Source organism: Gambusia affinis, linkage group LG01 (genome assembly GCF_019740435.1).
Source record: "Gambusia affinis linkage group LG01, SWU_Gaff_1.0, whole genome shotgun sequence".
NCBI classification, from domain to species: domain Eukaryota; kingdom Metazoa; phylum Chordata; class Actinopteri; order Cyprinodontiformes; family Poeciliidae; genus Gambusia; species Gambusia affinis.
This window is the reverse complement of record NC_057868.1, coordinates 31,120,589-31,134,589: the sequence shown is the minus strand read 5'-3', so window position 1 is coordinate 31,134,589 and position 14,001 is coordinate 31,120,589. Positions and strand designations below refer to the sequence as shown.

The following is a 14,001-nucleotide window of genomic DNA, read 5'->3' as shown; positions in this document are numbered from 1 at the left end:
TTTAGCACTCTGTAAAACATACTTTCCTGTCTGTGATCACTTTTTTCCAATAAATATTTTATATCAGGCTTCTATTATTAATGCTGGGAACTACAGAGTATAGTAGATTCCAACACTAGTCATAAAACAAATTGATTCACAGGTGTTCGAGCTTAACGGGCCAACTACACATAAGTAAAATAACATTATATTATTTAGTATTTCAGAAATATGGTCTTGCTCAAATGCTGCTGAACTTTGTGTGAAATTATGTTACTAAAACTCCTCAATTGTTAGATTGTAATTAAGGCTACATTTATGTTTAAAAATTGTACATACTGGTTTAGCTAAATGCTTTTCCAAGAATTCATATTTGGTTTTACATCCCTCATGAAGTTGCAGTGAAATCACCCACTTGCTGCACAGTCCTGGCATATCTCGAGCTGGATATTTGACTAATCAGCTCATGAGAATTGATAGAGATCTCTCCAGTTGGTGGGTCTGTATGGGTACAGCTTTAGAAACCAGTTTAGACATATGTAATAAACTGGTTTATACTAGTTTAGACCATTCCTATAGCTTGTTAGTCTTTTATTTTGTTCAATCTATTACTAGTTTTTACAATTGCCTGGGATCTTCTAGAGACATCCAAATAACTGTGTGCATGTAAGGCAGCCCACCTTCTTTAATATTCCACCTGATGAAATATCACCACCAAAATAGACTAAACATGATGTCATTACTGCCATGCTTTTAATAAATTGTGAGTGTCCTTTCCTTGAATAGTCTACTCATACCTCCTCCAAACATTCTTCTTGCTTTGGGGCCGAACAGCTCAATCTTCGTCTCCTTTGACCATAAAGCCTCCCAGTTTTATGGTCTAAAAATTTCAGCAAAGCTTGAAGGTGTTGATTTTGGAAAAGGGGCTTATTTGGTGGTCAGCAGACTCTCTGTCCATATTGATTTTAACCTTGCCTCATGGTGGACAGTGACACTTCTGTTTCAGCAGCTTCCAGTTTATGAGGCACTTGAGTCTGGGTTCCTGGATTATTCGTAAACATCCTCACCAATTTTCTTTCAGCTGAGGTGACGGCTTGACTTGGAGGAGTTATGCAGAACCAATTTGGTGTTTCTGCATAACAATGCTCGCAAACACATCAAAGTTGGTCTTGGACGTAAATAAAAGAGGCTAAAATTAAGGGTCTGGGATAAACCTCAACACTATTAAAAATTAATGGGCTACACTTAAAAGCTGTGTCAGCCAGAAATATGCAAAAAGATTGTTTAAGGTTTGAAAAAGCTTTTGGTTGAACTTGCTATGTGATATGCATTCATTCATTCATGCCAACATTTAAAAATTTTGAAGTGAATTGCATAAAATATGTATCAAATTCAACATGGAGCACCTGGGTGGAATCAGGACATTGCAGAGATGGTAACTCTCAAGGACCTTACATGGGCCCCACTCCAGCCAAAGGAAAAGAAGAAATTTAATGCATTGTGAAAAGGCCAAAATGAATATGAAAATAGTGTCGATGATGAGTGGGCTTTAACTTTTGATCAGAACTGTACGTAAAGCTAAAGAAGTAACTTTCAAGAATAACTTCTTCCAGGTTTTTGCATGCAGCAATGTCATTGTGCATCAGCTTCAATAAATACTGTTAGATATCACTTAAAAAACACTTTGTGTATGCAACTACCTAGATAGAATTAACATTAACATGTATCTGATATTCTGCAGCATAAATCAGTGATATTAACAATAGCTGTGAATCTACTACAAATAGTGCAGACTGAGAACCGTATTTTCAGCTGACTTTCTTTATCCGCACTTCGTTTATTTCTTTAAATTGGGGTAACAGGTAATGTTGCCAGTCTGCTGCATGACAGAACATAAACAACATAAACACACGAGTTTTATAGCAGGAATTATTGTGGAAGAATACCGCAGGGAGAGCCTAGACTGCAGAACAGACCTGAAACGTTTTGGGGAGTTTTTCACCTAAAACAGCAGACAGTTTGTGTGACACTCTCTCTAACGTACTTAGACTGCCTTTGGCTATGAACACATAGCAGTATGAGGTTGTCTGAGGTGGAGGATGCTTGATGAAAAACAGCTGATAAGGAATGTATTTACCACTGAGCAAAACCCATCTACTCGCTGCACATGGCTTTAACTCCTCAGTAATGTTCCCAGTAAAGATCGGTTTATTTTGGTTTTAAAACTGTGGCAGAAGAACCACTCTAACTGCCAACAAGTAAAAACAAAGACAAGGGGCCTTGATGGAAAAAGAAAATAATCCCATCATTTTCTCTTCACTCTGTAAAATCTACCAGTCGGCAACACAAACAAAAGTGACGAGTTCTGTCTCTGTCGCACAAGTCTGTTCTTGTCCTTCAGAGAAAAGAAAACTTATCACCCTTACTAGTGTTCTGATTGCTGTTATTTACTTTTACAGAACCACAGCTTGAGATTCTTGAAACCCAATCCCAATATTGTGTCAAGGACATCCAAAGAAAAATACTGTTGTAATGGAAAAAAAATCTGCAGACGTCTACTACTGATCACAAGAAGCAGCTTGACCTACCTGACCATTCTGGTGGGGTCAAACTCCAATCTGTAAGGTAGAAAAGGAAATTGTTAATTTTGTTTAAGCAAATTGAAACTAGAAAAATATAAAGATATTGCTACACAAAATAAATTAAATAATTTGATTCAGTGACGTCAGAGGTGAGATCGAGTTAAGCAGTGTGGAATTGTAACTGATCTCCTGAGAGATTTTAGCAATTTACAATCCCACAATGAAATATGGAAGTGAGATTTACAAGTTAAACATGTAATGGCATTTTTAGGTATGTCTTGTTAATGCAAAAGAGTGAATTAGCCAATCACATGGGAGCAACTAAATGTATTTAGGACTCTAGATATGATTAAAAAAAAGACCTCTATAGGTCATACTGAGCATCAGAATCAAATTGAAACTGGATTTTAGTCACTTTTGGGCTGTTGTTGCCATTGGCAGAGTCTGATCTGGGTATTTCAGAACCTGCTGATCTAAAAGGAATTTCACATACAAGTCTACACAGAATAAGCTGAAAATCATACAATTCATACATATATCTTGCCTTGTATTAAGGGCTCAGCCTGGTGCTGATGGTGTAACAGCAAGAGAGACGCTTTCTTGGCTTTCTTTCTTTATAATGAGAACCACAACAGAGTATTGTTGATGACCATGTCTATTCTTTCATGACCACACTATACCCATCTCCTGATGGCTTCTTCCTGCAGTAACGCACCATGACTACAAACGTAAATCCTTCCAAACTGGTTTGTAAAATATAAAAATGAGTTTGCTGTACTCCTAAGACCAGACCTCAGCCAACAGAGCACCTTCAAAATAAATATTAACATCAAAGATGTGGAACCAACAACATATAAAACAACAACATATAAGTGTTTAATTGCATTAAACAGTGAATAAAGACAGCAGATAACTGAAAATTAAATACTTTCTTGTGAATAAATAAGATATGTCTTTTGTGTGTAAGGTCCCACCACCTGTAGAAAATTTTATTAAAAAGCAAAAAAGTTTCCAAGGCACTAGGTTGACCTGCAGGGATTATGAGGTTCAGTTTATAAAGTCTTTGTTCTCACAGAATGTTCTAACACTTAAAGAATATCAGTGCAGGAACACACTGCCTGTTACCGGCTTGAAGTATGATTCATTAGTTATCAGCAACGTGATCACTGAAACTTAGGTATCTTTAAAGAATTTTGAGATTTTATTTTTGACAGACAGATTTGTAAAAAATATATATATATATATAAGCCTCTTAAAAGAGGGTTTCTGCCTTTATAGTTTGTATTTGTTTTTTCTGTATTTTTTATGTATGAAATTGTATGATTGCATCTGGTGCATCTGGTTCTATGGAACTATGGACAGAAAGGTAGCATTTTCTGGTATATTTACAACAACAATGTACATTCATGAATATGCACCATCCCATTTAAATAAAAACACAATTTGTTTTTCCTTTATTGCTTAGCTTTGGTTGGGAAGGTTATATTTTGAGGTTTTAGTAAAGAGATGAGCTGAATGTGCTTAAAAGTTGAACTCCTCTTTTTAATTCTTTTTACCTTCTGCACCTATAACTATCATCAGATTTTTACACACTATTAGTCCTCAATTTTTGCTCAGAAGTTTCAAAGGCACTGTCCACTGCAGTCGAGATGACTGCACTAGAAAGGGAAAGTACTCCTCACCATACAGAAATAAAATGTGCGGCCTGTTCTTCAAACCGTAGCACTGAGGAGCAATAAAGCAACTGCATGGCTGCGTCAGGCCAAATTTATGAGCCGCCTGGTTGGCTCCTCTCACTTTGGAGGAAAACAGTGAAGTAAAGTCCACACAGACTTGACTTTATGTGAACTTTTTAAATACTGCAGGCTGTGTGCAGAAATGTTGCACTGTTCAGGAAATAACATCCCTCTGCAACTTCATTTCTATTTTCGAAACATTTGTTATTTAAGTGTCTGTAAAGCAACCCTAATCATCTTCTAATAATTCCCTCAAAGCACAACAAAAACTTGGTATTAGCTGTGTTTCTTTGTGCAAATTATAATGTTGATATTGTAGAAAGTAGTTCAGGTGAAGGCTGCGGATGTGTTAGTAAAACACAGTGGTTGGATGAGATTCACTGATTCACTCGCTGCGGTTCGCGTACAACAGCAATTACTCAAGCTATTGATTGCCGTGTAAAAAAACGCACTACAGGAAAAAAAATGGAAAAACTCAAACTAATCACTAATCAGCTGTTGAATGATACACCCATCTTTTAAACTGCCCTCCACCCACTCATTTATATGCAAACCATAAATGGAAAGAGTTATTACATTCTGACCCACCCCCCCCCAAAAAAAAACACTTCAGGCTACTATCACCACTATTAATATTATCACAAATACCGAAGCTGTGTGTTACAATTTGTTTTAGTATGCTGACGCTGCAATCAGGGTCCCACTTCCACAGAAGACAGATGGAGTGTCTGCTGCAGCGTACACAGCATGACGCATCATCAGTCACTGTTATTCATGTGGAACGTCACTTTGTGCCCATCTGAGCTGCTGCTTGATAAGTTCAAACCTTCTTGGCCACTTCAAGGCCAGCCCAAAGCAAACACCGACATATAAGCAAGGAAAAAAAAAAAATCAGTTTTGGATGTTAAAACAAATCTTTTCCTTTTTACTGTAAACTTAGAGCAAAACAAAAGCATCTTTTATTTCGGGGTGCACCGATTGCAGTTCTCTGGTGGCTCTCTGATCGATGATTTTTAAAAATCCCGACCTGTCAATTCTCATTTTGTCCGATACCATTTTCTTTTTGTCTGAAATGTCATTACATATAGCAAGAAAGTCGCTGAATTGGCAACAGTACTATTGTTGACTGGAAAAGTGCAGGGATGATCTAGTGGGCTGGCCCATCACTCAAACCTCTCTCACAGGAGAGCAGAAGAGGACAATGGATGATTTTTACACCTTTGCTAAGGCAGATAAGATTGAGGTAATTATCGGTGGATAATCAACTTCACATGTAAGTAGCCAATCACTAATCTCCCAAACTTAAGTAAATCTGCGCTGATAAATCAACCAGGTGCACCCCTACTTTTATTATATGCTTTATGTATGACAGTAAAAAGTCTCACAGATATTAAAATATCTTTTTCAACAGAGACCTGGTCAGAATATCTTAATAAAATACAGTGGATCTCCAAAGGAGGCATAAATAGTAAAGATCCACATTTTTGTGGTTTAAAACTGTTTTCACCATGGCACACATCTTGTATAATTCAACAAATTCAATAAATCCATCGATGGGAGAAAAATACTAAAATAATCATTTTAAAAGTAAAGTTAATCCAACACACACTTGAACTAATATTTGGTTAAATCACCTTTTATTTAACTTCAGCGTTCAGCTTGATTTGGTAATGTTAAACCACTCTGAAAATCAATCATATTGTGAGGACATCTGTTATTCACTCGTCAGGTGAACCGAGAGATTCTTTGGTTCTGGACTCCAGCTGGACCATTTTAAGACTTGAAATATCGTCTTTTTTTCTTTCTTTTTTTTTTTGTTGGTTTTGATGTAAGATTGAAGTGGCAATTGAAATAGCATACAAACTTATTTGAATACAAGAACAGAAAAATAGGACCCGACCTCATCAAAACTACTAATTAATTATTTATCCTACAGTTAAACTGAAGTATTAGCATTCAGTTAGATTCAGTTTACTCTCCCAATGTTTGCTCTTTGGCCTCTAAAGTAAACGTGTGCCTTGACACAGTGAATTCTCTATTATGTTCACAAGCTCACTGTTTTTATTCAAAAATAAAGTTTTTATTATTTCTTTTTTGTCCCTTATCCATCAAGTTTTTAATTTACACCTAAATTAAAGCTCAAATTTAAATTAAACAGTTTTTTTCTCCTGCATTGCGCAGAAATACAGTCTGCTGAAGCTCACTGAGGTCCATTCCCAAAGCCTTTTAAATAATGCATGAAAGGCCAAATCCCAATGGAAGCATTATTCCACAGCAAGCCCTCTGTGAGGTGTGTGATTGCTTCCTCTCATGCTGGACCAGGAGCAGCCAAAGCTGCAGTGGTAAAACTAATACTTTATCCCACCCACTTCCTTAAACTAAATCTTAAAGTTCTGCCTTTTCCTGCAGGGTCAGTGACATCACCGCGCCCCACAGGGGCGGGTATATTCTTTCCCCGTTTCCTCTACCTCAGATACATAATCTGTTGCTATGAGGACAGCCTGTTTCCTGTTGTGAGGGTGGAAAAGAACAGAGGGCACACCGAGCAAGGAAAATGCTGACTCAGAAATTATCAATCTGCCTTTCTGCGGGAGTAAGTGCAACCGGACACGACTGCAGGAATGCAGCAGCCTCGCTCATTTAATCATAGCTTGCTGCTTGGCTTCAAATGAACTGGAACATCATTTACTGCAGGCCATGCAGCAGCACTGAATTGCATCCCAGGGCAACGCTCCATCTGAGACTAGGCCTTTTAAATGTGCATTAAACTTGTGTTTCAATATACTTTTTTTTAATAAATATATATACAGTATATAGTTATGCATCTTAAACATGTTCTGTTAAAAGCTGTTTTGCTTTGGCCACCGTGTTTGAGATAAAGTTTCTTGTACACTTTGTATGGATAAAAGCTTGAGGGTACATCAAATCGCTGCTGTGATAGAGCAAAAGTAATATATATATATATATATATATATACACACACATATATACACATATATAAGCTAAATCAAATGATTATGAATTGAATTTGCAAATGCCATCATAAGATATGTTTATTCTACTTATAAAGCATTTTTGATTATACAAAAGTTTTGTAATAACTGTTTGGTGTATTATCATTGGCAGTATGGTCCCTTATATTTAATAAGCACAAAAAAATTGTAGAAAATACAAAAATATATACAAATATATTAAAGAAATGTTAGTCATGTTTTTTATTGTTTACTTTAAGTTATATAGTTGATTTTCTTTTGAAAAAAAAAAGAGCTAAAATAAAGAGTTAAAAAAACATGACTTTCCTGACTATCTTTGCTCTTTCAAGAAAACTTATGGAAGTTGACATCATCTACAAAAAGTATATCAAACGCTATTATTTGCAGCAGGCTTGCCGGCTATTATTACTGCATGACATTTAGGCGAAATGTTTGCAAAGTGATTTTGCACTGGCTCTTTACAGGAGAATCCCATTTACAAGTGAAATACTTTTACACTCTTTTGGTGTATTTCTTCTGCAGAACCCTTTTTCCAGGAACCATGGGATTTCCTGGTTCCATTACTTTAACCCCTGACATTTCCACTGCAGGAGCCAAGAGAAATCTGATTACCAGTGTGAAAATTTGGAGGATCGTTCCTGTTCTAGAGGAGTTCCCCTTTCCACTCTTGCATCATGTATGCAGAGTATGAAGGAAACCGGCCCTCTAAAACTGGAGTTTGGCACACCTGTTCTGGACTGTCTGCATTTTTCTATAACCAATAAAACTTAATGAAAATATTTGTCCTTATCACATATTGTCAGGGCACTAATTAAAACAAAACATTTAAATATCAGAAGTTATCAGAAGAAGCTATAAATAGCAATGAGTGAACTAGGAATCTAAATAAAGTCTTGTTTCTTTTGGCTGAAGCTGCTCAGGTTAATTATATGACCTCAAACTGCTGTGTCAGCATTCTCTTCAATCCCTTGACAAATTGATTACAACGGCCAAAATCAATACAGAAATGTTTAAGGTGGGACAATGTCTTAAGATTATCAAATGTTACTGCAAAAAAAATACACTTTTCTTACATTCAAGTGCTTTACATGTTTTATTCACATGATTGAAATTAGAACTTTACTAACGCCAAGTTTGTTAAATGCCACAATAAAGATAGAACGGATATCTCAAGAGATTTATTTTATTAATGAACTGCATAACATAGGTCAAAAGTTTTGTTTTTATTTTCCACAAGCTTCTTAACAGTTCACTGGAAATCTGGTCGATTCCTTTTGACAGAACTGATGTAACTGATTGAAGTTCTTATAGGCCGCCTCACTTACACACACCTTTTCAAATTCCCTGTCGCACTGAGATCAAGGCTTTGTAAAAGCCACCTGAAAACATTCACTTTGTAGTCCTGAAGCCACTTTGGATGTATGATGAGGGTTATTGTCCATTTGGACCAATCTCTGGCCAAGCTTTTACTTCCTGGCTGATATTTTTTGATGTTTCGTCAATATTTCTACATAATATTCTTTCCACACTATTCCACTATTTCATAAAATGTAACAGCCAAACAGCCCTAGAACATGATGCTGCCATCCTGCTCTCATCATGTCTACGTTGTTTAAATACATCTGGAAATTTTTCCAAAGGCTAAACCAGACTTGCACATTTCTCTTCCTGATGTCTTGACTGATTTCTTTTGACGTTCCAGTCATGTCAAACAACAAAGCAGTGTGATTCAGGTGTGGCCCTAAAAAGCATCAACAAGTATTTCTCCAATCGGTTAGTTAACCATTCAGAAGTTTCCAAAGCCATCTGGGCTTTCCTTCATTTTTAAATGAAGGAAATATCATTTAATATCATTTAAAAAAATATCATTTTTAAATGAAGGGATATCATCCTTTATGCAAACTTCACATTTTGAAGACATGCTCTCTCATTATTGTGGCATAAAGCAAATAGAAATAACTTTGATAATCCTACCTGACCTAAAATAAGACAAATTAAAATTTAACTTCAGAATGTGAAGAAAAAAAAAACACATCTGTCTCTTTGTCTTTGGTTAGATGTCAATAAATTTAGAACCAGGTAAAAGACCAATTTGAACCATAAGTGCAATTTAGTTTGCCAACTAATCATAATACTATTTTGCTGAATTTTTTTTCCCAAATTCACAAATACAAAAAATCTGAGTAATTCTACACCACACATTCAGATTCAGATTTATTCCTTTCCCAAAAAAGGCAAAGTATCAAAAAATTAAAACAATAAAACATACAAAAAAGGACATCAAATACAAATCAATGCATTGCAGCACTGATTTGATTTATCTAGTTGTACCCATCTTTATAAATAGATAGGTAAATCCTCTAAAAGAAAACTCTTGGGGCGTGCTCCGGTGGCGTAGAGGTTAGCGCGCCCCACGTTTGGAGGCCTTCAGTCCTCGACGCGGCTGTCGCGGGTTCGATTCCCGGACCCGACGACATTTGCCGCATGTCTTCCCCCCTCTCCTTCCCCCTTTCCTGTTAGCCTACTATGAAAAGAGGGACACTAGAGCCCACAAAAAAAGGACCCCCTGGTGGGGGGAAAAAAAAACAACAAAAAACTCTGTCACTAAGTGGCAAAACACACAAAATTTTTACTCCCTTCATTATAGAAATTGTAGACAAAGGGTAATCAGATGAATGTGGACTGCCAAACATAAGTGCGATGTTTTAAGCTCATTTAATTGTCTCCTCGTACTCATAATAAAAACTCAATTTGCTTTATCCAGCTGTTTTGAGAAAAGTAAACAAAGCTAAACATTTAAACAGATGTGGTCCTGTCAGGGTTGCCACATCAGTTTCAATAGAATTTAGTACAAGTATTTTACAAAAAGTTTCCTAATTACATAGTTGGTGAATTCTACACAGTAACAGGTATTCAGGAAGTTCAAGTTATTCAGGTTGAAAGCATCTAAAATGACCTGACTATGCAATCGGAAAAGTTTGAATAGTCAACTTGAACAACCATTTGTATGGTTATTTTCAAAGCAATGTAATTCTGTGGCTCTGCTCTGATCAATTTATGATTTGGAAGTCAAAAACATGACAAGAAATAAGACTCATCACCCACTAAAGTTGAGGAGCAAGAATATTTGCGTGATTTCCAATATATGCACACCTGCTAATCAAGAGAAAATATTAAACTGGCTCAGAACACAGATTATTACCACTGTCTGATTGTGAAACATTGACAGGCCACGTTTAAAAACACACACACACACACACACACACACACACTCCAACAGCTCCATATGTTTGTCACAATGTCTGGGTTACATAAAGATGCCGGCAGCTTCAACTGTGATTGAACATGTGATGATGTGACATCAGAGTTAATGAGATTTTCTGTAAAAACCACAAAAATGGCAAAAGATGATTTCTTGGGTAATTCCAAATAACAAACATTGTCTTTTCTGTGAACAAACAACAAAAAAAGAAAAAATAAACACATCAGTAAAACTTCATGACAAACTATTTTGTACATAAGCATTCTGTCTAGTAATTGTAGATTTGAAATTTGCCACAAATCCCTGATCAGAGCATCACTTTTAGTAAATAAAGATGTCAAGTAAATGTGTCTTTAGCCTTTAACATTCAATAAATAAGCAAGAGAGAGACATAGAAAGAGATTAAGCCATACAGAGGGGGAGAAAAAAAATATTGCAGTGAAAAGAATTCATTTAGCCTTGAAAAGACGGGACTGGATTGGTGTCCAGGCAACCGAGAATGATCATGAAATAAACTGAACATATTCATATTTAAAGAGGAGATAGGACAAAGATTGTGTCAAATGTTTTATGCAACGTAATTTATAAATGAAAAGAGAAAGCAATATAAACAGAAATAGCATATTTTTCTACAGGCAAAAACAATCCTTTTCTATTTCTACTTTTAACTTAAAAATATATATAGATCTGTTGGCATATGTATCTCCAAACTCATCCAAAACTGTGTTTAATAAATCACACGGTTATCATTGAAGTTACCCAAAGGTTGTTTTTTTTTCTTCAGCAGCAACCATGAAATATTATGTGCTGTCCCTTATAAACTCCTCGCTGACACAATAAAAAAACATAATGAATCACAATATTTGTACATTTGCCTCCATTCACAACAATGTCACAAGATGATCAATGAACCTGCAAACAAATTCAGCAGCTCATTAATGTTGGTAGGTTGCTGCAAAGCTTCATCCTGTCTTACATTTCAGCCCATTTATTGTCAATATTTCAAAAGATCCATTTTTCACTGCGGTCATGATATAGTGTACAGCATCTTACTCCTAGAGAGGAGTTTGTGCTTTCTTTTCCCCTAGACGCGTGGTTGTGGGGGAGTGGATGTGTCAGTGAATTACTTATATTACAGGTATTTACTGCATATTCTGAGCTCTGACATACATCTAGCATTCATGTTTTCTGCAGAAATCAGCAGCACAAACATGCGGAAGAGCGTTCCTCTGTGGAGGTTTGCTTCTCATATTATGTGCTGCATCTGGATGGAGCTACTGGTGCGTGAACCTCAATAGCTGTCTGGCCCAGAAAAATGACGGTGGCAATCTGTCGCAAACACATACACACAGACACATGCACAGACACAACTACAAAACTCTGGAAACTGTTCCAAACAGTTTGCCCACTTTCTTCACCTGTGTTGATTTCTCATTATTTACTCCGACACTGCACTACCAGCCAATACATTATTTAGATAAATGTCAAGCAGTGTGAGAGGCACTAGCAGAGGGACTGAGCCCTAAAGAATTGATGTACTGACCTGGTGACATGTCATTTAAACTGAAGTCAAGACACATTAATCTCATTTCTGCCAAAAAAAATTTATATATTGTATTGATTTTACTGCCACAATTCGAAGTAAATTCATTGTATTATCAATTACCTTGATGAAAATATGTCCCCTTGTGATTGAACACATCATTTTTATGTTTGTGAGTCTTCTTTGATCCTTTTTTAAATGAATTTAGAATGCAAGATGATTCCCACTTTTGATCCAACCACAAAATAAAGCATAAAAAATGCTAAATATTGTGGATTTCCTAGAAAATGCCCTCTACTTTGTCAGTTTTGACTTACAAATCAAGCTGCAAGTCCAATTTCTCATTCCTGCTCCTAGTCACCCTTAAAGTTGCATTTAAAGGTGCATTTTCTTTCAATAACAACCACACACTTAAAACCCCCCCTCTCCCCCCTACAAGAGGAAACTGCTGGAGGTTTCTTTCTGTCAAAGCGGTTAAGGATAAGGGATTGATGTCTAGTTGTAATCGTTTGTAAATTAGATAAACTTGGTCATTGCAAATTCAAAGCACCAAATACTAGGTTTTCTTTGTTGGTTTTTTGTTTTTTTTTAAATTACTCAAGTGACATGACTTCAAGTGAAGACTCTGAAGTCATGTCAGTCTTCCAAAGAAAAAAACAAATAAATTTGCTAGAAATAAATATGGCACTCATGTCCACATTTATGTAAATGTGTGGTTAAACATGTTTTTGACATATTTGCCACTGATATGTTCATCCTAATACAAAAAACTGTTACAACTTGAATCCACTCTGTGAGGCAGCACTACAAGGGGAACCATGTGGAAAGTTTTTCAGAATAGAACATGTTAACTGAAACCAAAACCATGAAACTAATTACAAGAAATAGCAGTCCTGTTCTTATTATGGAATTTTGTTTTTTTTGAGGCACGTACTACTTTATAGTATGGTAACATATGAGCACAACATTCTCAAATCCCCTCAAGGAAGGCCTCACTCTCATACATTGGCCAGACGACTTCAGAAGTATTGCTACTGTTTTTGCTTATTATTGTATAATACATTTATTTACCCTCCATTTACTTCAAACAAACTACTTCTGCTTCACAGAAGAAAGCACTGGAACAGGTTAATATGCTCTGACTTTTACATTTCGGTTCCCTTAAAGCGTTTGTTCGCGATGAAAAACTGGCTGACCTTTATCCTACCTTAATTTGAGAAACTGCTAAACAGCGGACCTGACACATGGGGCCAGATATACCAGGAGATCTCACTTTTATTCTGGATGCATTCCTGAAAATATTGCTTGGATTTAAACAAGCCCTGAGCATTTTTTACAAAGTCCGGGGTTAATGAAAAAAGAGAAAATAAGTACACACACCAGCAGGCCGAGTGAAAACAAGTTACAGCCCCGAAGGAATGACAGAAAACCAATGCAAACCAGCAAGTCACTCTGATATTCGTCAGCTGCGTCTCACTCAACACAAGACAGAAACCAAAATTACAGTAGCTGCACTGTGTGTCTAAATTAACTTGTTTACATGTACTAACTACTTCTCACTAAAATTTCAACCCAAAGATTGTATGGTGAAAGAAGAGGAAGTCTGTGTTGACATATTTCCCTGATGACTAAGAAGATGTGTGAGCAGCAGATCCTCATCTGTGTTTAGCTGTTGACTCAGCCTCCACCTTGTCAGCTACACACACACCCGCACGCACACGCTCCTGCTTGGCAGAAAACTAGTGGCAGCCTTTCAAATGGCTCTCCACAGGTACTATGCAACAAATTGCCTTCGATTCGGCTGCTGCATCAGCTGGTTTTGACAGCAGAGAGCAGGATAATTGGTTCAACTGTGAAGAAATAAAGAATAAACAAGTCAACCTCACTTTGGCCTCCTGGCCCCTTC

The 14,001-nt window shown here is 36.5% G+C and overlaps 1 protein-coding gene across 4 annotated transcripts in view; it reads right to left on the bottom strand.

Moving 5' to 3' along the window:
- The window catches only part of LOC122832872 (IQ motif and SEC7 domain-containing protein 1-like), a 116,896-nt gene that overhangs the window by 88,676 nt on the left and 14,219 nt on the right, over positions 1-14,001 (bottom strand). For 3 of the 4 annotated variants that reach the window (XM_044120070.1, XM_044120124.1, XM_044120132.1), the window contains exon 2: positions 2,568-2,597. The exons of the other annotated variant lie outside the window; for it this stretch is intronic. In XM_044120070.1, coding sequence (XP_043976005.1) covers positions 2,568-2,597 — 30 coding nt within the window. The remainder of the gene's footprint in view (positions 1-2,567; positions 2,598-14,001) is intronic. 4 annotated transcript variants of the gene reach the window in all.